This window comes from Coregonus clupeaformis, unplaced genomic scaffold (genome assembly GCF_020615455.1).
Source record: "Coregonus clupeaformis isolate EN_2021a unplaced genomic scaffold, ASM2061545v1 scaf0006, whole genome shotgun sequence".
NCBI classification, from domain to species: Eukaryota; Metazoa; Chordata; class Actinopteri; order Salmoniformes; family Salmonidae; genus Coregonus; species Coregonus clupeaformis.
Genome location: NW_025533461.1, coordinates 196,613 through 223,820, shown reverse-complemented (window position 1 = coordinate 223,820; position 27,208 = coordinate 196,613). Strand labels below are relative to the sequence as shown.

Below are 27,208 nucleotides of genomic sequence, written 5' to 3'. Positions count from 1 at the left end.
ATGGACTCCAATAAAGCACTGAGGCTAGGAAACACTGCCACCACCGATAAATCTACAATAATCGAGAATTTCAACAAGCATTTAGCTATGGCTGGCCATGCTTTCCACCTGGCTACCACTACCCCGGCCACCAGCTCTGCACCCTCCGCTGCAACTTGCCCATGCCCCCCCACCCACTTCTCCTTCACACAAATTCAGACAGCTGATGTTCTGAAAGAGCTGAAAAATCTGGACCCCTACAAATCATCTGGGCTAGACAATCTGGACCCTTTCTTTCTAAAAATAGCCACCGAAACTGTCGCAACCCCTATTACTAGCCTGTTCAACCTCTCTTTCGTAACGTCTGTGATCCCCAGAGATTAGAAAGCTGCCGCGGTCATCCCCCTCTTCAAAGGGGGTGACACTCTAGATCCAAACTGTTACAGACCTATGTCCATCCTGCCCTGCCTTTCGAAAGTTTTTGAAAGCCTAGTTAACAAACAGATCACCGACCATTTCGAATCACACCGTACATTCTCCGCTATGCAATCCGGTTTCCGAGCTGGTTATGGGTGCACCTCAGCCACGCTCAAGGTCCTAAACGATATTATAACCGCGATCGATAAAAGACAGTACTATGCAGCCGTCTTCATCGACCTGGCCAAAGCTTTCGACTCTGTCAACCACCGCATTCTTATTGGCAGACTAAATAGCCTTAGTTTCTCAAATGACTGCCTCGCCTGGTTCACCAACTACTTCTCAGATAGAGTTAAATGTGTCAAATCGGAGGGCCTGTTGTCTGGACCTATGGCAGTCTCTATGGGGGTGCCACAGGGTTCAATTCTTGGGCCGACTCTTTTCTCCGTGTATATCAATGATGTCGCTCTTGCTGCTGGTGACTCTCAGATCCACCTCTACGCAGGACACCATTTTGTATACATCTGGCCCTTCATTGGACACTGTGTTAACAAACCTCCAAACGAGCTTCAATGCCATACAACACTCCTTCAGTAGCCTCCAACTGCTCTTAAACACTAGTAAAACTAAATGCTTGCTCTTCAACCGAACGCTGCTTGCACCCGCCCACCCGACTAGAATCACTACTCTCGACGGGTCTGACCTAGAGTATGTGGACAACTACAAATACCTAGGTGTCTGGTTAGACTGTAAACTCTCCTTCCAGACTCACATTAAGAATCTCCAATCCAAAGTTAAATCTAGAATCGGTTTCCTATTTCGCAACAAAGCCTCCTTCACTCATGCTGCCAAACATGCCCTCGTAAAACTGACTATCCTACCGATCCTTGACTTTGGCGATGTCATTTACAAAATAGCCTCCAACACTCTACTCAGAAAATTGGATGTAGTCTATCACAGTGCCATCCGTTTTGTCTCCAAAGCCCCATATACTACCCACCACTGTGACCTGTACGCTCTTGTTGGCTGGTCCTCACTACATATTCCTCGCCAAACCCACTGGCTCCAGGTCATCTATAAATCACTGCTAGGCAAATCCCTGCCTTATCTTAGCTCATTGGTCACCATAGCAACACCCACCCGTAGTATGCGCTCCAGCAGGTATATCTCACTGGTCATCCCCAAAGCCAACACCTCCTTTGGCCGCCATTCCTTCCAGTTCTCTGCTGCCAATGACTGGAACAAATTGCAAAAATCTCTGAAGCTGGAGACACTTATCTCCCTCACTAACTTTAAGCATCAGTTGTCAGAGCACCTTACCGATCACTGCACCTGTACACAGCCCATCTGAAATTAGCCCGCCCAACTACCTCATCCCTATATTGTTATTTATTTTGCTCATTTGTACCCCAGTATCTCTATTTGCACATCATCTCTTGCACATCTATCATTCCAGTGTTAATACTAATTGTAATTATTTTGCACTATAGCCTATTTATTGCCTTACCTCCATAACTTGCTACATTTGCACACACTGTGTATATATTTTTCTGTTGTATATTTGACTTTATGTTTTGTTTTACCCCATATGTAACTCTGTGTTGTTGTTTTTATCGCACTGCTTTGCTTTATCTTGGCCAGGTCGCAGTTGTAAATGAGAACTTGTTCTCAACTGGCTTACCTGGTTAAATAAAGGTGAAATAAAAATTAAAAAAAATAAAAATAAAAATATTAAACTAATTGGGACACTAATTTTCATTACAGATAACATCAAACAAAAAACGTGGGTACACTTTCAGTTATTGTGAAAACTTTCATCACCTTTCAATGCCTTAGCTTTGAAATGTAAATGTTTATACATATTCAGATTGAGTTATCTTTCTAAAATGTGTATAGTATGCCAAGTTATTTAGCTACATGTATTTAGCAGCATGGAGAAAGTCAAGAGGAAGCAGTGGAGTGAGATGGACATGTTCCATGCCATGGAGGACTGCGGGGCAGGGACGGCTATCCGCCAGGCTGATCTCAGCATGTGTAGTTCCCGCCGTAAAGCATGGAGGAGGAGCTGTGATGGTGTGGGGGTGCTTTGCTGGTGACACTGTCTGTGATTTATTTAGAATGCAAGGCACACTTAACCAGCATGGCTACCTCAGCATTCTTCAGTGATACACCATCCCATCTGGTTTGGGCTTAGTGGGACTATCATTTGTTTTTCAACAGGACAATGACCCAACACACCTCCCGGCTGTGTAAGGGCTATTTGACCAAGAAGGAGAGTGATGGAGTGCTGCATCAGATGACCTGGCCTCCACAATCCCCCAACCTCAACCCAATTGAGATGGTTTGGGATGAGTTGGACCGCAGAGTGAAGGAAAAGCAGCCAACAAGTGCTCAGCATATGTGGGAACTCCTTCAAGACTGTTGGAAATGCATTCCAGGTGAAGCTGGTTGAGAGAATGCCAAGAGTGTGCAAAGCTGTCATCAAGGCAAAGGGTGGCTATTTGAAGAATCTCAAATATAAAATATATTTTGATTTGTTTAACACTTTTTTGGTTACTACATGATTCCATATGTGTTATTTCATTACATTTTACATTTGAGTCATTTAGCAGACGCTCTTATCCAGAGCGACTTACAGTTAGTGAGGGCATACATTTTCATAGTTTTGATGTCTTCGCTATTATTCTACAATGTAGAAAATAGTACAAATAAAGAAAAACCCTTGAATGAGTAGGTGTGTCCAAACTTTTGACTGGTACTGTATATTTTTTATTGTTTTTATTGTTTATTTTTCCCGGTTCCCCTTTCCATTTTGGGTCACAAAGTGTTAATGTATAATTGCTACATATTGGATACCAACCGCCGTGTGGGCGGGACATCCTCCAGGAAGAGGTAGTAGCAGCAACTAACCGTCTGTGGTAGCAGTGTCTTTGGTGTCAGGAGCTGAAGTTATTCTTAAAGCATCGGAACTTATGGTGTGTTGGCTTTGGAAAGCTGCCGGAGTTGATACAGAGATACATTTGCGTACAACACACAGTTGTGTTATGGAACTGGATAAAATGGACGAGAACGACTGGAAATACCACGGGGAGGGCAACAAAAGCCTAGTGGTTTCTCATGTTCAGGTGAGCTAGTTAGCTACAGTAGCTAAAATATTGGTAGCATATGCAGCTAGCTATCTAACATTAGTAAGCTGAGAGCTAATAGCTAGCTGGCCAAGTTGTCTGGCGCCGTCCATGTCTTGTAACAGTGGAAAGTAAAAATATTGTTTGCTTTAGTTGCTACAAGATTGTTTTCCTAGAAGTCATCTAATTCTTGTGGTACTTTTCCACACCAGTTGCTAGCTGACAAGCTAACTAATTAACGTTAGAGTCATAGTTAACGTTAACTAAACTTAGCTGCATGTCTTTGATGCCTTGGAAGTCAAACGAGCTAGCTAGCTATCTAACCTTGCTGCGTTATCACGTGGGTTTCAGCAAATAACTTTTACTCCACCGTATTTTATATTTAGATACCTTTTATAAAAGGATTCCCAATGTTGTTGTATCTAACAACTCTCTCCTCTTCTCTCCTATTCAGCACGCCAGAGTCCTTCGGCTCCTGAAGTATTCTACAGAAGATGCCGAAAACTCGCATAAGGTTAGAAAATCCTATCCAGCAAAATATGTCCCATTAGTAAAGTTAGTTCATAAACATTCCAACCGTAACTTGCCAGATCTTGCTTGGTAACAAATGTACTACCATATTGACATGTCTAGGATTGGTTTATTCTGGGAACCGTTTAGTGTCTTGTTATGGTTAATCAACAACACAATCCAACTCCTTGTGAAAAGGTATTTGGGGTACGTTTTGGGTTTGGGAAATCAGCACCTGTAGGGAACCGGGCAGGGCAGAGGAGGGGGAAGTTGCTCCTAGACGCTGATCTTGGGCCAGTTTTGCATTTCCCCCGCTAATGGTTACGGTTTGTATTGGGGAAGGGGAAGCCGATCCTGGATCTGTACCTTACTTGTGTTAAAAAGCCCCTAAAAGGTCCAGCTTGGGGTTAATGGCTTTCATTGACTGCTTGTATCAACCAAGCAAGTGAAGGCACAAACACAAGTATGCATCATGCATAGCTATGAAAATGAGCACACTCAGGATTGTCACAGCAACCTCATTTCTCTCGACCATCTGTTTCTTCTCTTCCAGACAACAGAACAAGCTTTCCACCACATACAGAACATAGTTGACTATAGTCAAAATGTCATGAAGCCACTGCTGGGGGAGAAATTCGTCCACAACGGCGTAAGATATACTTCTTCTGTGCTAACCATATTGTTGCAAACAGCATGGTGCCTTTCCCCCCACATGTTAAATGTCTCATGTCATGTTATGCCATTAGCGTGGTAGCTGTCTCATGTCATGTTATGCCATTAGCGTGGTAGCTGTCTCATGTCATGTTATGCCATTAGCATGGTAGCTGTCTCATGTCATGTTCTGCCATTAGCGTGGTAGCTGTTTGTTGAAATGGAAGTTACATATGGCAGTCAAATAGTTTAAACTTCAGAGGTTATAGTCAGTTCTTATGTTCTCTGATATAGTTTTGTATGATATAGATGAATTAATCAGTTAATCAATATGTTGTTGTTCATGCAGGAGGCTGTGAAGCTCCCGTTAGACTTTGTCCGCCAGCTGTCATTGAAGGTCCAGCAGGAAAGGCCAGGTACGTCTTTACTTTATCATCAGGGTTTGACATCTTTAGGTTTTATCATGAAATAGAACATTTCCTCATATTGTGTTGTGGAATATGTCAGCGTCCCAAATAGCACCCTAATCCCTTCACAGTACACTGCTTTTGATTGAATGAGCCAGAGGAAAGGACTGCCTCCTTTGCGACTGTAGAGCTTAAACCTCTACACTACAGACATACACATAGCCGTCAACAAAAAATCCTCCATGGAGATTCTCCATTGAAAAGCTTTTTAGTCCAGAACCAGGCTTAATTTTGTGTCTGGGAAACTGGCCCCTAATGTCGGTGACAGTACATTTGTGTATGTGTTTATAGAATGTTGTCACCGACGCCTCTGTGAGTTAGGAATGTGGTATAACGTCTGTTATGACAACGCTGTCTGTCTGTGTGTTCTATGTCATGGCAGAGTCTCGCTGTGACAAAGTGATGGATACGTTGAGTGGATGTGCCTTGTGTCTGCCGAACCTCACCCAGCTCTCCTGTTGCTGCTGCTGCAGAGAACACAGACCTCCTCTCTGTATAGAGATTAAGGTACAGTCTCAGTCCTCTCTGTATAGAGATTAAGGTACAGTCTCAGTCCTCTCTGTATAGAGATTAAGGTACAGTCTCAGTCCTCTCTGTATAAAGATTAAGGTACAGTCTCAGTCCTCTCTGTATAGAGATTAAGGTACAGTCTCAGTCCTCTCTGTATAGAGATTAAGGTACAGTCTCAGTCCTCTCTGTATAAAGATTAAGGTACAGTCTCAGTCCTCTCTGTATAGAGATTAAGGTACAGTCTCAGTCCTCTCTGTATAGAGATTAAGGTACAGTCTCAGTCCTCTCTGTATAGAGATTAAGGTACAGTCTCAGTCCTCTCCTCTCTGTATAGAGATTAAGGTACAGTCTCAGTCCTCTCTTCTCTGTATAGAGATTAAGGTACAGTCTCAGTCCTCTCTTCTCTGTATAGAGATTAAGGTACAGTCTCAGTCCTCTCTGTATAGAGCTTAAGGTACAGTCTCAGTCCTCTAAACCAAGAAAGGTAAGAGAAGGGAATGTTTGGGAACGGGGTCCAAGTAATGACAATAAACAAAAGCACCCTCTTCTACACACCTAATCCTTCCTAACACACTCTAAGCCTTAACCAGCTTTCCTACCTGTTACCACAAATCCAGGGGTGACACCCGCCCGGCTAACCTAGTGTGTAAAACAGTGGGTTATCTACGTGTGAATGTACACCCATGGGCAGAACTACCTTTCCCTTCTCCAGGACCCAGGTAGGGTGGAGTACAGCAGGAGAACAGGCTGGAACAAAAACAAAGATAAATCAACACAACCAATACCCAAACAGCCAAACAACAAGTGTCCCCTCTCTCTCTTGAGCTCACACGGCAAACGGGTATACTCTCGTCAATCAGCTACAGCTGCCAGGACTCCGGACCGAAACCACGCCCACCATCGTCAACCGCAACTCAGCACACCTGTAATGCCCAGAACACACAAACACACTACACAGGGAAATGGGGAGAAAGAAAAACACGTCACACGTAACACTGTGTAGAGATATTAAGGACTATAGATGAGGTGTCAGTCCTCTCTGTGTAGAGATATTAAGGTCTATAGATGAGGTGTCAGTCCTCTCCCCTCTGTGTAGAGATATTAAGGTCTATAGATGAAGTGTCAGTCCTCTCTGTGTAGAGATATTAAGGTCTATAGATGAAGTGTCAGTCCTCTCTGTGTAGAGATATTAAGGTCTATAGATGAAGTGTCAGTCCTCTCTGTGTAGAGATATTAAGGTCTATAGATGAGGTGTCAGTGGTTTATTGTTAACAGGAGAATGAGTAGAGGAGCACCCCCATGTGTATCTGTTATGAATGACCAGCTGACTTCACCTCATAGCCACATTATGGCTGACCTCCCCTCATAGCCACATCATGGCTGACCTCCCCTCATAGCCACATTATGGCTGACCTCACCTCATAGCCACATTATGGCTGACCTCACCTCATAGCCACATTATGGCTGACCTCCCCTCATAGCTACATTATGGCTGACCTCACCTCATAGCCACATTATGGCTGACCTCATCTCATAGCCACATTATGGCTGACCTCCCCTCATAGCCACATTATGGCTGACCTCCCCTCATAGCCACATTATGGCTGACCTCCCCTCATAGCCACATTATGGCTGACCTCCCCTCATAGCCACATTATGGCTGACCTCACCTCATAGCCACATTATGGCTGACCTCACCTCATAGCCACATTATGGCTGACCTCCCCTCATAGCCACATTATGGCTGACCTCACCTCATAGCCACATTATGGCTGACCTCACCTCATAGCCACATTATGGCTGACCTCACCTCATAGCCACATTATGGCTGACCTCCCCTCATAGCCACATTATGGCTGACCTCCCCTCATAGCCACATTATGGCTGACCTCCCCTCATAGCCACATTATGGCTGACCTCCCCTCATAGCCACATTATGGCTGACCTCACCTCATAGCCACATTATGGCTGACCTCCCCTCATAGCCACATTATGGCTGACCTCACCTCATAGCCACATTATGGCTGACCTCACCTCATAGCCACATTATGGCTGACCTCACCTCATAGCCACATTATGGCTGACCTCACCTCATAGCCACATTATGGCTGACCTCCCCTCATAGCCACATTATGGCTGACCTCCCCTCATAGCCACATTATGGCTGACCTCCCCTCATAGCCACATTATGGCTGACCTCCCCTCATAGCCACATTATGGCTGACCTCACCTCATAGCCACATTATGGCTGATCTCCCCTCATAGCCACATTATGGCTGACCTCCCCTCATAGCCACATTATGGCTGACCTCCCCTCATAGCCACATTATGGCTGACCTCACCTCATAGCCACATTATGGCTGACCTCCCCTCATAGCCACATTATGGCTGACCTCACCTCATAGCCACATTATGGCTGACCTCACAGCCACATTATGGCTGACCTCCCCTCATAGCCACATTATGGCTGACCTCACCTCAAAGCCACATTATGGCTGACCTCACCTCATAGCCACATTATGGCTGACCTCACCTCATAGCCACATTATGGCTGACCTCCCCTCATAGCCACATTATGGCTGACCTCACCTCAAAGCCACATTATGGCTGACCTCACCTCATAGCCACATTATGGCTGACCTCACCTCATAGCCACATTATGGCTGACCTCACCTCATAGCCACATTATGGCTGACCTCACCTCATAGCCACATTATGGCTGACTTCACCTCATAGCCACATTATGGCTGACTGAAAGAATGTAACTAACTACAGTAGTTAAACAGTAGGATGTTACTGACCAGTGAGTAAAAACACAGAACTGGTTCTCAAATCAATTGACATTCCTGGTTAAACAATGTTTAAATAAACATGATAAAAAAAACTTGACAAGAGTATTTAAAAGACAAATATGTGCTGATACTCCTAGTATAGTGAAACCGTTAGGGCCTGGGTTCCTGAAAACAGGCTTTAGGGAAGGCTGAGTCAGGGAGCATGGGTTTGCAAGTCATATGATAAGAAAGGGATAAGTGTGTTTAGCTGAAAATAGCAGTTTGTTGGAATCAGTTAATCAACTCATCCAGTGACTCACTTTAGTTGAGTCATTCTTGTCTTGTTTGTGTTCTACAGCCCAAGTGCGGATTTCTACCGTCCTCTACACACGTCACGAAAGACATCAAAAGCAAGGTGTGCCGGTTCTGTATGCATCAACATTTTAAGGTGAGTTGACAGTGTTTTGGGAATGACGCTGGAATAACCTGTTGCATTACTGTTTTGAGGGTTCTTCACTGAGAAAGGACATAAGCAAATAGAACATGAGAGCATACATGCAGGCTGCCGCCCTATATACATAGACATGGAATCACTGGCCACTTTAATCATGTTTACATACTGCCTTCCTCATCTCATATGTATATACTGTATTCTATTCTACTGTATTTTAGTCAATGCCACTCCGACATTGCTCATCCTAATATTTATATATTTCTTAATTCCATTCTTTTACTTTTAGATTTGTGTGTGTTGTTGTGAATTGTTAGATACTACTGCACTGTTGGAGCTAGGAACACAAGCATTTCGCTACACCCACAATAACATCTGCTAAATATGTGTGTGTGTGTGACCAATAAAATTTGATTTGCATTTTTAGCTTAATTTTACTGCTTGTTTTGACTACACCAAAGAATAGAAAGGGGTTTGTGAAATATTCGAGTAGGCATTTGTTGTGAAAGTTGACTGTTATCAGTATCTACCCACATGTACATATTACCTCAACTATCCGGTGCCCCCGCACATTGACTCTGCACCGGTACCCCCCTGTATATATAGCCTCCCTACTGTTATTTTATTTTACTTCTGCTCTTTTTTTCTCAACACTTTTTTGTTGTTTTATTGTACTTTTTTATTTTAAAAATAAATGCACTGTTGGTTAAGGGCTGTAAGTAAGCATTTCACTGTAATGTCTGCACCTGTTGTATTCGGCGTATGTGGCCAATAAAATTTGATTTGATTTGGTGGGATTGTAGAACTGGCGTTAAATGTTATAAATCAGTATCTGCCCCCTGGTGGTGAGACGGTACAATTGCACCTGATGGAGATGGCGTGAGACTGACTGACTGTTGTGGTCTTCTCTCTAAATAAACAGATAGCCAATGGAAAGTGGAAACGGCTGAGCCGGTACTGTCCCTTGGACCTGTTCTCAGGGTGAGTAACAGAACACTTCACCTGCCCAGTTATCAGTGTCCCTTGTCGAACACATAGAGGGCTTGACATTAACTTTTTTAACCACTTGTCCTTCAGACAATAGGACTGATTTTTTTTATTTTTACTTGTCCGAAAGCTGAAGCCACTTGTCCCAACAACAACAAAAAGGTCTGTAACACCATCGGCCAAAAAGGGTGACTGAAATGAGTGAAGTACATAGGAGGGATCTGGAATCATTTTCTACACTTGCCCATACTCTAATCTCTTGCACATCTAGCATTCCAGTGTTAATACTATTGTAATTATTCTGCACTATAGCCTATTTTATTGCCTTACCTCCATAACTTGCTACATTTGCACCACTGTATATATATTTTCTGTTGTATTTTTGACTTTATGTTTTTTTTACCCCAAATGTAACTCTGTTGTTTTTATCGCACTGCTTTGCTTTATCTTGGCCAGGTCGCAGTTGTAAATGAGAACTTGTTCTCAACTGGCTTACCTGGTTAAATAAAGGTTAAATAAATAAATAAATAAAAATACATTTACATTTCCATATTAGTCATTTAGCAGACGCTCCTATCTGTGTTATCTGGCTCCAGTCCCATAGACTGTTATCTCCACCTAGCGGCATTTAGCAGACGCTCCTATCTGTGTTATCTCCACCTAGCGGCATTTAGCAGACGCTCTTGTTCCATGCCTCTGTGTAGTAAATGTAGTAACCTAGGTCTATCTGTGGTACTAAAGAGATGTGTAGATGTGGTTATCTCTATAGTACCACAGATAACCAGATAGACCTAGGCTACTACACATCTCTTTAATATCTACGACAATATATCAAACCCTGTTCAGAGTAGAGCTTGGTGCTCTTTTAATACAACCAGTTGATAATACGATTCCACAGCATGTGAATAAAGATACATGAGTCCCTGAATCTCTCTCTCGCTCTCTGCTTTAGGAACAAACAGAGAATGTGCCTAGCCATCAAGCACTTGATGGAGGAACCACAGAATAACTTCAACATCTTCAAGGTATGTCCCAATACCTCTGCTGCTGTCCTGTCCCCCTGTCTATGTAACCCCTGTCTGTTTTACTGCTGTCGTCCTGTCTATGTAACCCCTGTCTGTTTTACTGCTGTCGTCCTGTCGTTCTGTCTATGTAACCCCTGTCTGTTTTACTGCTGTCCCCCTGTCTATGTAACCCCTGTCTGTTTTACTGCTGTCGTCCTGTCGTCCTGTCTATGTAACCCCTGTCTGTTTTACTGCTGTCGTCCTGTCGTCCTGTCTATGTAACCCCTGTCTGTTTTACTGCTGTCGTCCTGTCCCCCTGTCTATGTAACCCCTGTCTGTTTTACTGCTGTCCCCCTGTCTATGTAACCCCTGTCTGTTTTACTGCTGTCGCCCGCTGTCGTCCTGTCTATGTAACCCCTGTCTGTTTTACTGCTGTCCCCCTGTCTATGTAACCCCTGTCTGTTTTACTGCTGTCGTCCTGTCCCCCTGTCTATGTAACCCCTGTCTGTTTTACTGCTGTCGTCCTGTCGTCCTGTCTATGTAACCCCTGTCTGTTTTACTGCTGTCGTCCTGTCTTTGTAACCCCTGTCTGTTTTACTGCTGTCCCCCTGTCTTTGTAACCCCTGTCTGTTTTACTGCTGTCGTCCTGTCCCCCTGTCTATGTAACCCCTGTCTGTTTTACTGCTGTCGTCCTGTCGTCCTGTCTATGTAACCCCTGTCTGTTTTACTGCTGTCGTCCTGTCTTTGTAACCCCTGTCTGTTTTACTGCTGTCGTCCTGTCCCCCTGTCTATGTAACCCCTGTCTGTTTTACTGCTGTCGTCCTGTCGTCCTGTCTATGTAACCCCTGTCTGTTTTACTGCTGTCGTCCTGTCTTTGTAACCCCTGTCTGTTTTACTGCTGTCGTCCTGTCGTCCTGTCTATGTAACCCCTGTCTGTTTTACTGCTGTCGTCCTGTCTATGTAACCCCTGTCTGTTTTACTGCTGTCGTCCTGTCCCCCTGTCTATGTAACCCCTGTCTGTTTTACTGCTGTCCCCCTGTCTATGTAACCCCTGTCTGTTTTACTGCTGTCGTCCTGTCCCCCTGTCTATGTAACCCCTGTCTGTTTTACTGCTGTCGTCCTGTCTATGTAACCCCTGTCTGTTTTACTGCTGTCCCCCTGTCTATGTAACCCCTGTCTGTTTTACTGCTGTCGTCCTGTCCCCCTGTCTATGTAACCCCTGTCTGTTTTACTGCTGTCGTCCTGTCCCCCTGTCTATGTAACCCCTGTCTGTTTTACTGCTGTCGTCCTGTCGTCCTGTCTATGTAACCCCTGTCTGTTTTACTGCTGTCGTCCTGTCCCCCTGTCTATGTAACCCCTGTCTGTTTTACTGCTGTCGTCCTGTCTTTGTAACCCCTGTCTGTTTTACTGCTGTCGTCCTGTCCCCCTGTCTATGTAACCCCTGTCTGTTTTACTGCTGTCGTCCTGTCGTCCTGTCTATGTAACCCCTGTCTGTTTTACTGCTGTCGTCCTGTCTTTGTAACCCCTGTCTGTTTTACTGCTGTCGTCCTGTCCCCCTGTCTATGTAACCCCTGTCTGTTTTACTGCTGTCGTCCTGTCGTCCTGTCTATGTAACCCCTGTCTGTTTTACTGCTGTCCCCCTGTCTATGTAACCCCTGTCTGTTTTACTGCTGTCGTCCTGTCCCCCTGTCTATGTAACCCCTGTCTGTTTTACTGCTGTCGTCCTGTCCCCCTGTCTATGTAACCCCTGTCTGTTTTACTGCTGTCGTCCTGTCGTCCTGTCTATGTAACCCCTGTCTGTTTTACTGCTGTCGTCCTGTCCCCCTGTCTATGTAACCCCTGTCTGTTTTACTGCTGTCGTCCTGTCCCCCTGTCTATGTAACCCCTGTCTGTTTTACTGCTGTCGTCCTGTCTATGTAACCCCTGTCTGTTTTACTGCTGTCCCCCTGTCTATGTAACCCCTGTCTGTTTTACTGCTGTCGTCCTGTCCCCCCTGTCTATGTAACCCCTGTCTGTTTTACTGCTGTCGTCCTGTCCCCCTGTCTATGTAACCCCTGTCTGTTTTACTGCTGTCGTCCTGTCTATGTAACCCCTGTCTGTTTTACTGCTGTCGTCCTGTCTATGTAACCCCTGTCTGTTTTACTGCTGTCGTCCTGTCCCCCTGTCTATGTAACCCCTGTCTGTTTTACTGCTGTCGTCCTGTCCCCCCTGTCTATGTAACCCCTGTCTGTTTTACTGCTGTCGTCCCTGTCTATGTAACCCCTGTCTGTTTTACTGCTGTCGCCCTGTCTATGTAACCCCTGTCTGTTTTACTGCTGTCCCCCCTGTCTATGTAACCCCTGTCTGTTTTACTGCTGTCGTCCTGTCCCCCTGTCTATGTAACCCCTGTCTGTTTTACTGCTGTCCCCCTGTCTATGTAACCCCTGTCTGTTTTACTGCTGTCCCCCTGTCTTTGTAACCCCTGTCTGTTTTACTGCTGTCGTCCTGTCTATGTAACCCCTGTCTGTTTTACTGCTGTCCCCCTGTCTATGTAACCCCTGTCTGTTTTACTGCTGTCGTCCTGTCCCCCTGTCTATGTAACCCCTGTCTGTTTTACTGCTGTCGTCCTGTCTATGTAACCCCTGTCTGTTTTACTGCTGTCGTCCTGTCTTTGTAACCCCTGTCTGTTTTACTGCTGTCGTCCTGTCCCCCTGTCTATGTAACCCCTGTCTGTTTTACTGCTGTCGTCCTGTCGTCCTGTCTATGTAACCCCTGTCTGTTTTACTGCTGTCGTCCTGTCTATGTAACCCCTGTCTGTTTTACTGCTGTCGTCCTGTCCCCCTGTCTATGTAACCCCTGTCTGTTTTACTGCTGTCCCCCTGTCTATGTAACCCCTGTCTGTTTTACTGCTGTCGTCCTGTCCCCCTGTCTATGTAACCCCTGTCTGTTTTACTGCTGTCCCCCTGTCTATGTAACCCCTGTCTGTTTTACTGCTGTCGTCCTGTCTATGTAACCCCTGTCTGTTTTACTGCTGTCGTCCTGTCCCCCTGTCTATGTAACCCCTGTCTGTTTTACTGCTGTCCTCCTGTCCCCCTGTCTATGTAACCCCTGTCTGTTTTACTGCTGTCCCCTGTCTATGTAACCCCTGTCTGTTTTACTGCTGTCGTCCTGTCCCCCTGTCTATGTAACCCCTGTCTGTTTTACTGCTGTCGTCCTGTCCCCCTGTCTATGTAACCCCTGTCTGTTTTACTGCTGTCGTCCTGTCCCCCTGTCTATGTAACCCCTGTCTGTTTTACTGCTGTCGTCCTGTCCCCCTGTCTATGTAACCCCTGTCTGTTTTACTGCTGTCCCCCTGTCTATGTAACCCCTGTCTGTTTTACTGCTGTCCCCCTGTCTATGTAACCCCTGTCTGTTTTACTGCTGTCGTCCTGTCCCCCTGTCTATGTAACCCCTGTCTGTTTTACTGCTGTCCCCCTGTCTATGTAACCCCTGTCTGTTTTACTGCTGTCGTCCTGTCCCCCTGTCTATGTAACCCCTGTCTGTTTTACTGCTGTCCCCCTGTCTTTGTAACCCCTGTCTGTTTTACTGCTGTCGTCCTGTCCCCCTGTCTATGTAACCCCTGTCTGTTTTACTGCTGTCGTCCTGTCTATGTAACCCCTGTCTGTTTTACTGCTGTCGTCCTGTCTTCTTGTAACCCCTGTCTGTTTTACTGCTGTCGTCCTGTCCCCCCTGTCTATGTAACCCCTGTCTGTTTTACTGCTGTCGTCCTGTCTATGTAACCCCTGTCTGTTTTACTGCTGTCGTCCTTCCCCTGTCTATGTAACCCCTGTCTGTTTTACTGCTGTCGTCCTCTCCCCCTGTCTATGTAACCCCTGTCTGTTTTACTGCTGTCGCCCCTGTCTATGTAACCCCTGTCTGTTTTACTGCTGTCGTCCTGTCCCCCTGTCTATGTAACCCCTGTCTGTTTTACTGCTGTCGCCCTCCCCTGTCTATGTAACCCCTGTCTGTTTTACTGCTGTCGCCCCTGTCTATGTAACCCCTGTCTGTTTTACTGCTGTCGTCCTGTCTATGTAACCCCTGTCTGTTTTACTGCTGTCCCCCTGTCTATGTAACCCCTGTCTGTTTTACTGCTGTCGTCCTGTCCCCCCTGTCTATGTAACCCCTGTCTGTTTTACTGCTGTCGTCCTGTCTATGTAACCCCTGTCTGTTTTACTGCTGTCGTCCTGTCCCCCTGTCTATGTAACCCCTGTCTGTTTTACTGCTGTCGTCCTGTCTTTGTAACCCCTGTCTGTTTTACTGCTGTCGTCCTGTCCCCCTGTCTATGTAACCCCTGTCTGTTTTACTGCTGTCCCCCTGTCTATGTAACCCCTGTCTGTTTTACTGCTGTCGTCCTGTCTATGTAACCCCTGTCTGTTTTACTGCTGTCGTCCTGTCTATGTAACCCCTGTCTGTTTTACTGCTGTCCCCCTGTCTATGTAACCCCTGTCTGTTTTACTGCTGTCGTCCTGTCCCCCTGTCTATGTAACCCCTGTCTGTTTTACTGCTGTCGTCCCTGTCTATGTAACCCCTGTCTGTTTTACTGCTGTCGTCCGTCTCCCCTGTCTGTTTTATGTAACCCCTGTCTGTTTTACTGCTGTCGCCCCCCCTGTCTATGTAACCCCTGTCTGTTTTACTGCTGTCGTCCTGTCCCCCTGTCTATGTAACCCCTGTCTGTTTTACTGCTGTCGTCCTGTCTATGTAACCCCTGTCTGTTTTACTGCTGTCGTCCTGTCCCCCTGTCTATGTAACCCCTGTCTGTTTTACTGCTGTCGTCCTGTCTATGTAACCCCTGTCTGTTTTACTGCTGTCGTCCTGTCGTCCTGTCTATGTAACCCCTGTCTGTTTTACTGCTGTCGTCCTGTCTATGTAACCCCTGTCTGTTTTACTGCTGTCGTCCTGTCGTCCTGTCTATGTAACCCCTGTCTGTTTTACTGCTGTCGTTCTGTCTATGTAACCCCTGTCTGTTTTACTGCTGTCGTCCTGTCCCCCTGTCTATGTAACCAATATGTTTTTTAAGGCCTTTGTAGTTTCCTTTCTGTTATACAGTATATACCCCGCAGAACTGGGGGAAGAGGACACTGATTGGCTTGTAGTGATGGTGGAAAAATCTATAGTTACATTTCGGGATATTATTATTGACGATATATCACAATGTTATTTTTTTCTCTAGTCGGCTATACCTGCTCCAAAACTCCAGTATCTTCCCTTCATAGCTTGTTCTCCCTCATCTTTTTAAACAGGGAGCCAATTCGTTTTCAGTACTTTTATTTCCATGACTGATCAAGACTTGTGTTCTCATGGCTCTCTCTTGTCCCACTGCAGCAGACATATGGTGAGCAAGATGTTTGGAACGTCAAACCGCAATAAAATCACAGTATTGAATCGCAATACATTTACATTTTACATTTGAGTCATTTAGCAGACGCTCCAATACATATCGAATCGGCACCGAGGTATCGTGATAATATCATATTGTGAAGTCCCTGGCAATTCCCAGCCCTATTGGACTGACAAATAAGTTATAGCACCTTTTAAATCTTTCCTTACTCTGTCTGTCCAGGGTGGATCTACAGCTGTTAGGGTTAAATCTGTCTGTCTCTGTCCAGGGTGGATCTACAGCTGTTAGGGTTAAATCTGTCTGTCTCTGTCCAGGGTGGATCTACAGCTGTTAGGGTTAAATCTGTCTGTCTCTGTCCAGGGTGGATCTACAGCTGTTAGGGTTAAATGTGTCTGTCTGTCCAGGGTGGCTCTACAGCTGTTAGGGTTAAATGTGTCTGTCTGTCCAGGGTGGATCTACAGCTGTTAGGGTTAAATGTGTCTCTCTGTCCAGGGTGGATCTACAGCTGTTAGGGTTAAATCTGTCTCTCTGTCCAGGGTGGATCTACAGCTGTTAGGGTTAAATGTGTCTCTCTGTCCAGGGTGGATCTACAGCTGTTAGGGTTAAATGTGTCTCTCCATCCAGGGTGGATCTACAGCTGTTAGGGTTAAATCTGTCTCTCTGTCCAGGGTGGATCTACAGCTGTTAGGGTTAAATGTGTCTCTCTGTCCAGGGTGGATCTACAGCTGTTAGGGTTAAATGTGTCTGTCTGTCCAGGGTGGATCTACAGCTGTTAGGGTTAAATCTGTCTGTCTCTGCAGGGTGTCCTGTATGTCCAGGGTGGATCTACAGCTGTTAGGGTTAAATGTGTCTTTCTGTCCAGGTGGATCTACAGCTGTTAGGTTAAATTGTCTTTCCAGGGTGGATCTACAGCTGTTAGGTTAAATTCTGTCCAGGGTGGATCTACAGCTGTTAGGGTTAAATGTGTCTGTCTGTCCAGGGTGGATCTACAGCTGTTAGGGTTAAATCTGTCTGTCTCTGTCCAGGGTGGATCTACAGCTGTTAGGGTTAAATGTGTCTCTCTGTCCAGGGTGGATCTACAGCTGTTAGGGTTAAATGTGTCTGTCTGTCCAGGGTGGATCTACAGCTGTTGGGGTTAAATCTGTCTGTCTCTGTCCAGGGTGGATCTACAGCTGTTAGGGTTAAATATGTCTGTCTCTGTCCAGGGTGGATCTACAGCTGTTAGGGTTAAATGTGTCTGTCTGTCCAGGGTGGATCTACAGCTGTTAGGGTTAAATGTGTCTTTCTGTCCAGGGTGGATCTACAGCTGTTAGGGTTAAATGTGTCTCTCTGTCCAGGGTGGAGAGTGGATCTACAGCTGTTAGGGTTAAATGTGTCTCTCCATCCAGGGTGGATCTACAGCTGTTAGGGTTAAATCTGTCTGTCTCTATCCAGGGTGGAGAGTGTATCTACAGCTGTAATGATGATGCAGACGTGTTACAGGACCTAGATGACTTGGCTCAGCATCTACGACCGTACTTCCTTCCTAGTGGCAGCCTTATCAGCAGACCGCAGCCCAGTAAGGTTGGTATCCAAACTAGTCATCCACGTGTTATTATGGTCCTCTGTAGCTCAGCTGGTAGAGCATGATGCTTGTAACGCCAGGGTAGTGGGTTCGATCCCCGGGACCACCCATACGTAAAAATGTATGCACACATGACTGTAAGTCGCTTTGGATAAAAGCGTCTGCTAAATGGCGGCTTATTATTATTATTATTATTATTGTTTGACTTTCCTTTTTAATGTTAGTTGTTATGGGTTTCTGATTACAAGCATGATTTTGCTGCTGCCTAACATGGTCATATTTGGGGGCAGCGAAATGGTGAGAAGATGTCAAATGTTTCTCTGTATTGGATAATTAGTTATTATTTTGATGTGTAAAATACTACCTTCATTGTTTCCCCACTCACTCTGCATATGCTAGTTATTTACACTGAACAAAAATAAAAACGCAACATTTTACTGAGTTACAGTTCATATAAGGAAATCAGTCAATTGAAATCAATTCATTAGGCCCTAATCTATGGATTTCACATGACTGGGAATTTCACATGACTGGGAATACAGATATGCCTCTGGTCACAGATACCTTTAAAAAAAAAAAAAGGGTAGTCATGCCTTTGGCAACTCGAACCTTCAGCTCCCTCCACAGATTTTCTATGGGATTAAGGTCTGGAGACTGGCTAGGCCACTCCAGGACCTTAATGTGCTTCTTCTTGAGCCACTCCTTTGTTGCCTTGGCCATGTGTTTTGGGTCATTGTCATGCCTCGAAACCTTAATGATTTGGAGAAGATCTGCAAAGAGGAGTGGAACAAAATCGCTCCTGAGATGTGTGCAAACCTGGTGGCCAACTACAAGAAACGTCTGACCTCTGTGATTGCCAACAAGGGTTTTGCCACCAAATACTAAGTCATGTTTTGCAGAGGGGTCAAATACTTATTTCCCTCATTAAAATGAAAATCAATGTATAACATTATTGAAATGCGTTTTTCTGGATTTTTTTGTTTTTCTGTCTCTCACTGTTCAAATAAACCTACCATTAAAATTATAGACTGATAATTTCTTTGTCAGTGGGCAAACGTACAAAATCAGCAGGGGATCAAATACTTTTTTCCCTCACTGTATGTAAAATTTCTGTGATCTTTTATTTCAGCTCATGAAACATGGGACCAACACTTTACATGTTGCGTTTATATTTTTGTTCTGTGAATTTGAGTAATAGATGTAATATTCTGTCCTCTTTCCTGTAACTCTGTTTAATCCCCAGGTGGTTCTGAATGAGTTGATCCAGGTGATCGTGAGCGCCCTGTTGAGCTCCTGGGACTGTCCTCGCTCCGGGCAGCCCAGGAAGACACACCTGTCTGAGGGCAGAGTGACGTGCGAGGCCAGCCTACTGCCCCGGGACCTGCTACGCAACGGTGAGACTGGGACTAGGACTATCACAAAGATACCCTAGTAGTAGCCTGGTGGTGTTAGGCTAACGCTGTGCTTCACTGCAGTGTATAAGAGTTGGCTACATAGGACCAGGCTAACGCTGTGCTTCACTGCAGTGTATAAGAGTTGGCTACGTGGGACCAGGCTAACGCTGTGCTTCACTGCAGTGTATAAGAGTTGGCTACATAGGACCAGGCTAACGCTGTGCTTCACTGCAGTGTATAAGAGTTGGCTACATAGGACCAGGCTAACGCTGTGCTTCACTGCAGTGTATAAGAGTTGGCTACGTGGGACCAGGCTAACGCTGTGCTTCACTGCAGTGTATAAGAGTTGGCTACGTGGGACCAGGCTAACGCTGTGCTTCACTGCAGTGTATAAGAGTTGGCTACATAGGACCAGGCTAACGCTGTCCTTCACTGCAGTGTATAAGAGTTGGCTACGTGGGACCAGGCTAACGCTGTGCTTCACTGCAGTGTATAAGAGTTGGCTACATAGGACCAGGCTAACGCTGTCCTTCACTGCAGTGTATAAGAGTTGGCTACATAGGACCAGGCTAACGCTGTGCTTCACTGCAGTGTATAAGAGTTGGCTACATAGGACCAGGCTAACGCTGTGCTTCACTGCAGTGTATAAGAGTTGGCTACGTGGGACCAGGCTAACGCTGTGCTTCACTGCAGTGTATAAGAGTTGGCTACATAGGACCAGGCTAACGCTGTGCTTCACTGCAGTGTATAAGAGTTGGCTACGTGGGACCAGGCTAACGCTGTGCTTCACTGCAGTGTATAAGAGTTGGCTACGTGGGACCAGGCTAACGCTGTGCTTCACTGCAGTGTATAAGAGTTGGCTACATAGGACCAGGCTAACGCTGTGCTTCACTGCAGTGTATAAGAGTTGGCTACATAGGACCAGGCTAACGCTGTGCTTCACTGCAGTGTATAAGAGTTGGCTACGTGGGACCAGGCTAACGCTGTGCTTCACTGCAGTGTATAAGAGTTGGCTACGTGGGACCAGGCTAACGCTGTGCTTCACTGCAGTGTATAAGAGTTGGCTACATAGGACCAGGCTAACGCTGTCCTTCACTGCAGTGTATAAGAGTTGGCTACGTGGGACCAGGCTAACGCTGTGCTTCACTGCAGTGTATAAGAGTTGGCTACATAGGACCAGGCTAACGCTGTCCTTCACTGCAGTGTATAAGAGTTGGCTACATAGGACCAGGCTAACGCTGTGCTTCACTGCAGTGTATAAGAGTTGGCTACATAGGACCAGGCTAACGCTGTGCTTCACTGCAGTGTATAAGAGTTGGCTACGTGGGACCAGGCTAACGCTGTGCTTCACTGCAGTGTATAAGAGTTGGCTACATAGGACCAGGCTAACGCTGTGCTTCACTGCAGTGTATAAGAGTTGGCTACGTGGGACCAGGCTAACGCTGTGCTTCACTGCAGTGTATAAGAGTTGGCTACGTGGGACCAGGCTAACGCTGTGCTTCACTGCAGTGTATAAGAGTTGGCTACATAGGACCAGGCTAACGCTGTGCTTCACTGCAGTGTATAAGAGTTGGCTACATAGGACCAGGCTAACGCTGTGCTTCACTGCAGTGTATAAGAGTTGGCTACGTGGGACCAGGCTAACGCTGTGCTTCACTGCAGTGTATAAGAGTTGGCTACGTGGGACCAGGCTAACGCTGTGCTTCACTGCAGTGTATAAGAGTTGGCTACATAGGACCAGGCTAACGCTGTGCTTCACTGCAGTGTATAAGAGTTGGCTACGTGGGACCAGGCTAACGCTGTGCTTCACTGCAGTGTATAAGAGTTGGCTACATAGGACCAGGCTAACGCTGTTCTTCACTGCAGTGTATAAGAGTTGGCTACATAGGACCAGGCTAACGCTGTGCTTCACTGCAGTGTATAAGAGTTGGCTACGTGGGACCAGGCTAACGCTGTGCTTCACTGCAGTGTATAAGAGTTGGCTACGTGGGACCAGGCTAACGCTGTGCTTCACTGCAGTGTATAAGAGTTGGCTACATAGGACCAGGCTAACGCTGTGCTTCACTGCAGTGTATAAGAGTTGGCTACGTGGGACCAGGCTAACGCTGTGCTTCACTGCAGTGTATAAGAGTTGGCTACATAGGACCAGGCTAACGCTGTGCTTCACTGCAGTGTGTTTTTATTTGACTTCACAGATGCGTTTCAGATGTTATGCCTTCATCAGGGCGTGAATGGGGGATGTCAACAAATGGCCCCTTTTAACTCATTTAAGATATATACAATCAGTGGCCAGTTTTTTAGGTACACCACCCCGTTCACGATAATGGTTCGCTCCTACAGACACTTAGTAATTTGGCAGTGGATTGCTATATAAAGCAGGGTGACAGGCTTCAAGTTACTGTTTGATTGAATGTTAGAATGGGCAAAACGAGTGACCTAAGCGATGTTGAGCGTGGTATGGTCGTTGGTTCCAGGCGTGTTGGATCCAGTATCTCAGAAACGGCCAGCCTCCTGGGCTTTTCACGCAGGACAGTGTCCGGGGTTTACCCAGAACGGTGCGACAAACAAAACATCCAATCAGCGGCAGTCCTGTGGGCGAAAACGGCTTGGTAATGAGAGAGGTGGAAGGAGAAACGGCAAGAATCATGCAAGCTAACAGGCGGGCCACAAACAGACAAATAACGGCGCAGTACAACAGTGGTGTGCAGAACAGCATCTAGGAACACACAACTCGTCGGTCCTTGTCACAGATGGGTTATTACAGCAGACGACCACACCGGGTTCCACTCCTATCAGCTAAAAACAAGAAGAAGTGGCTCCAGTGGGCACGCCATCACCAACACCGGACAACTGAGGAGTGGAACCCATTGTGGTCGTTTTCCGAAATTGAGGAGTGGAGAAACATTGCCTGGTCCGACGAATCCCGGTTCCTGTTGCGTCATGCTGATGACAGTCAGGATTTGGCGTAAGCTGCGCGGGTCCATGGTTCCTTCCTGCCTGGTGTCAACGGTACCGGCAGGTGGTGGTGTAACGGTGTGGGGAATGTTTTCCTGGCACACGTTAGGTCCCTTGATACCATTTGAGCAATGTTTCCATGCGCAGAAGAAATCAGGCAGTTTTTGGAGGCAAAAGAGGGTCCAACCCAGTACTAGATGGGTGTACCTAATAAACTGGCCACTGAGTGTATGTTAAGTCTAATCAATTGTTTATTTTTATTTCAGGTAACCACGGCCTTCCCAAAGATTGTGTCTTGGACAAAATCCTGGGGACTCAGATGCTGGATAGTTTAGACATCGAGGGTTTGAACCCCCTGTTTAAACGAGTGGAGCAGTATTTACAAAAGTTCCCCAAAGAGAGGTGAGAACCTGTACCGGACACTACTGATGGATCTATAGACGTAGAATGGACCTTCCCATTCAAGTCACTGTACTATCATGGGTGGACCGGCGGCCATATTGAGTGTACCCATAACTGTACTGTGTGGATGTTTTTTTTCACTGTTCTCCAGTGAAGGGTTGAATGTACTGTGTAAATTAATCAACTCATTTGGCATGTACTTAACATAGATAGACCACTAGATGGCATGTGCACACGGTCAAATCACCAGTGTAGGTTACTTTGTAAATGGTATATGTTAGTTACTAGGTACGGTCCATAATTGTAATCAGTAACGTAACTTTGGATTACCCAAACTCAGTAACGTAATCTGATTACTTTCAGTTACTTTTTGATTACTTTCCCCTTAAAGGTAATTTGAAGAAGACAAAAAGGATCCATCAAACGCATTTGGTGTGTCATCATAGTGGTCTCTGATTGGTGGTCATCATTTGGTGTGTCATCATAGTGGTCTCTGATTGGTGGTCATCATTTGGTGTGTCATCATAGTGGTCTCTGATTGGTGGTCATCATTTGGTGTGTCATCATAGTGGTCTCTGATTGGTGGTCATCATTTGGTATGTCATCATAGTTGTCTCTGATTGGTGGTCATCATTTGGTGTGTCATCATAGTGGTCTCTGATTGGTGGTCATCTTAGTGGTCTCTGATTGGTGGTCAGGATCGCTCCGGTCGTACAAACTTAGTTGGGGCTGGACGATGTGGCCTAGAAGTCACCTCTAGTTATTTGATTTTATTAAACTTATATGTGTTTAAACATTTTTTCTCTCTAAATAAGCTTTGTTGGACAATTTAAAGGTAAAATACACTGCATTTCAGACAGTCAGCAATAATCTAATGAATTCAGGGCTTGTGAAGTTATACCCAGGCTAAATATAAGCCTTCCACAACCATAAAACCCAATTATTTTATCAAAATGGTTTAACCTGCTTTTTTGCAATAATCACTGATCTGGCTTTCAAGTATGTCTATTAAATGCCCTTTTTGTTAACCACAACCATGCATAATGTACATTCACTAATAATAACTAACTTCTGGTAGCAGGCATTATAGAAAATGAACACAGGTCTCATAAACAATCTCTCTAGCACAAGCCCATGTGCTAGTGATCTATTTGATAGCAAACAACGCAGAACAGTTAAATTATGAACACATCCTTCTGTCCGTCTCCCAACTGTTTGAACAGCATGTTAGCCTGTCCGCTTTGTTCAGATGTTGAAATCACGTGGCCTACTTTATTTCTCAGAATCAGAACGAGTTGCCAATTCCTTTATATAATTGTGTTTTATGATTTATTGCACATGTTGTGAAACACAGACTAGACAACTAGTATAACAGTCTTTGGACTGCTCAACAAACTGAGCATTAATTTTCCAGAATCAGTGTTCTTTCATACTCCTGTTTTAGTAGTGTCCGCTCTGAGCTCAATTTGAGGAGTTGAGACGTAAAAAGGGTATCATTTAGAAAGGTTAACTTCTCTATTACAGTAAAATAATGTCTCAATGTGTTTCGGTGTCCATATGACCGATTTTATTTTGTACCAAACCTCCAAATGCAAATAGCGAGTTGAAACCGCTTTTCAGAGAGGAAGAAGTGACCTCATCTTTGTTGGTGTGAGTGGCAGGGGGAGGAGCTTGATATATGTTAACAGAGGAAGAGGCTAGGTGAATATCACGTGAAAATTAATTTGGAAATTATTGAATTAATTCGATATATTGCCCAGCTCTACTTTAACTTGCACCTTTGTTCACTGCCTAATTGAATGTCATTTAGAAAACAAAGGCGTCATTATATTTACATAATTTTTTTTTTACAAACATCCTTTTTGAATTTTAAAGTAATCCAATAAGTGATCATCTAGTTTTTCAAAAGTATCTGTAATCTGATTACAATATTTTTTCTGGTAAGCTAACATTCTTTCTTTTTTGTAATCAGATTACATGTACTCCCCAACCCTGCAACTCAGTACTTCATGTAGGCCGACACATGATCTGATTTGGTGTTACTGGTATCTGATTTGGTGTTACTGATATCTGATTTGGTGTTACTGGTAGTCTATACTGTAATGATGACTTCTCTTAATGGCCAGGGACTGACAGATGTACAATTTATGTATCATTCATTTAAATGCTCAAAAGCTGCTGCAAATATCACAGAGTGGACCTTTAAAGACGGTGACTGATGCTCCCTCCTGTAGAAGCAGACTCCAGATAGACGGGCCGTACAACCAGAGCTTCCTGGAGAAGGTCCAGAACTGTCCCGCTGAAGACGACGGCTCTGTCGAATACGCCGTAGGGAAGGTGAGAATCTCTTCTTTCTAACCGACGTGACGTAACGATGAACACCTGTATATCGACGGTATTGAAGCAAACCGTCTTGGTTCTTTACAGAAGACTGTATAAATATCAATTGAATTGATAAGGGACTTTTTGTGATTAGTGTGTTTTCCCCTATTCAGATGCAATACCATTTAATATAATCCATTTTTCCATTGAAATGTCAAGGTGTACAATATGATACATGCAGTTTAATGTAATGTGTTGTATAATATGATAAATGCAGTTTAATGTAATGTGTTGTATAATATGATAAATGCAGTTTCATGTAATGTGTTGTATGATATGATACATGCAGTTTAATGTAATATAATATGATAAATATCGTTTCATGTAATATGTTGTATGATATGATAAATGCAGTTTCATGTAATGTTGTATAATATGATAAATGCAGTTTAATGAAATATAATTTTGTATAATATGAAAGATGCAGTTTAATATAATGTCGTATGATGTGATAAATGCAGTTTAATGTTGTATAATATGATAAATGCAGTTTAATGTAATATGTTGTATGATATGTTACGTGCAGTTTCATGTAATATGTTGTATGATGTGATAAATGTAATATATTGCATAATATGATAAATGCAGTTTCATGTAATATGTTGTATGATATGATAAATGCAGTTTCATGTAATGTCGTTTTAATATGACTTCTTCCCATCAGGTCCACCAGTACAGAGTTGCCATGACAGCCAAGGACTGCTCTATCATGGTCGCCATAGCAACCTGTGGGGAAGACGACGGGTGAGAACTCGTTAACTTTTACTAAAAACGCTTCCTGCTGGGCTGGAACAACACCCTGAGACCTTACATATAGGATTGACCAACCCTGCTTTAAAGTGTTGCTATCTGCGGCGGGGCACTGCTCTGTAGCTGTTCCTGGAAGGAGATGCTGTATTGAATTACTGCATGTTTCCTCCCTGTAGGTTGGACCAGAGCGTGGAGATCCAGCCTGCGAAGCCTCGCTTCAACTACTCCGTGTCCATCCTAGACTTGGACCCTAAACCCTACGAGAGCGTCTCTCACCAGAGCAGACTGGACTCCAAGATAGTCAACCACTACCTGAGGAGGACACAGCCCAACAACCTGGAGGAACTGGCCAATCAGAGCCTGTTCCTGGGCCGGGACAGAGACGGAGAGGACTGTACTCTGGTGTTCCATCCTGTATAGCCACTCCCTCTGCTGGCTGGCTGTTACCCTGTACCCGGACCCTAACCCCTGTGGAACTGATAGACCAATGACAAAATGCAAAGATTGAATGAACTGAGAAACATATCCTTATTTTATATATTTGTGTCTTGTCTTTAACTCTTTAAAAACAAAATATGATATGGCAAAAATATGATATGGCAAAAATATGATATGGCATATATCTTTTGGTTTTTATAGACCTGAATGAAGAGGGTGGTGGGCTGGGACAGTGATGAAGAGGGCGGTGGGCTGGGATGGGGAGGAAGAGGAAAAGGGTGGTGGGCTGGGATGGGGAGGAAGAGGGTGGTGGGCTGGGACGGGGAGGAAGAGGGCGGTGGGCTGGGATGGGGAGGAAGAGGAAGAGGGCGGTGGGCTGGGATGGGGAGGAAGAGGGTGGTGGGCTGGGATGGGGAGGAAGAGGAAGAGGGCGGTGGGCTGGGATGGGGAGGAAGAGGAAGAGGGCGGTGGGCTGGGATGGGGAGGAAGAGGAAGAGGGCGGTGGGCTGGGACGGTGATGAAGAGGGTGGTGGGCTGGGACGGTGATGAAGAGGATGGTGGGCTGGGACGGTGATGAAGAGGGCGGTAGGCTGGGATGGGGAGGAAGAGGGTGGTGGGCTGGGATGGGGAGGAAGAGGAAGAGGGCGGTGGGCTGGGATGGGGAGGAAGAGGGCGGTGGGCTGGGATGGGGAGGAAGAGGGCGGTGGGCTGGGATGGGGAGGAAGAGGAAGAGGGCGGTGGGCTGGGACGGTGATGAAGAGGGTGGTGGGCTGGGACGGTGATGAAGAGGACGGTGGGCTGGGACGGTGATGAAGAGGGCGGTGGGCTGGGACGGTGATGTAGAGGGTGGTGGGCTGGGATGGGGAGGAAGAGGAAGAGGGCGGTGGGCTGGGATGGGGAGGAAGAGGGTGGTGGGCTGGGAAGGGGAGGAAGAGGGCGGTGGGCTGGGATGGGGAGGAAGAGGGCGGTGGGCTGGGACGGGGAGGAAGAGGGCGGTGGGCTGGGACGGGGAGGAAGAGGGCGGTGGGCTGGGATGGGGAGGAAGAGGAAGAGGGCGGTGGGCTGGGACGGTGATGAAGAGGGCGGTGGGCTGGG

General features: G+C 45.6%; 1 protein-coding gene across 2 annotated transcripts; it reads left to right on the top strand.

The window, feature by feature from the left end:
• The first annotated feature begins 3,300 nt into the window (after positions 1–3,300).
• LOC121556603 (inositol-pentakisphosphate 2-kinase-like) lies at positions 3,301–26,283 on the top strand. Of its 2 annotated transcripts, XM_041870484.2 has the most exons (14): positions 3,301–3,521; positions 3,976–4,035; positions 4,585–4,680; positions 5,032–5,098; positions 5,532–5,656; positions 8,789–8,878; positions 9,804–9,862; positions 10,821–10,893; positions 17,663–17,791; positions 19,036–19,186; positions 22,408–22,543; positions 24,778–24,880; positions 25,590–25,669; positions 25,852–26,283. In XM_041870484.2, the coding sequence occupies exons 1-14, from the start codon at positions 3,369–3,371 to the stop codon at positions 26,093–26,095; spliced, it is 1,566 nt and encodes a 521-aa protein (XP_041726418.2). In that variant the 5' UTR covers positions 3,301–3,368; the 3' UTR covers positions 26,096–26,283. The 2 variants fall into 2 exon arrangements, with proteins under 2 accessions (XP_041726418.2, XP_045068254.1); XM_045212319.1 differs by lacking the exons at positions 3,301–3,521; positions 3,976–4,035; positions 4,585–4,680; positions 5,032–5,098; positions 5,532–5,656 and adding an exon at positions 6,300–6,584.
• The last annotated feature ends 925 nt before the right edge of the window (positions 26,284–27,208 follow it).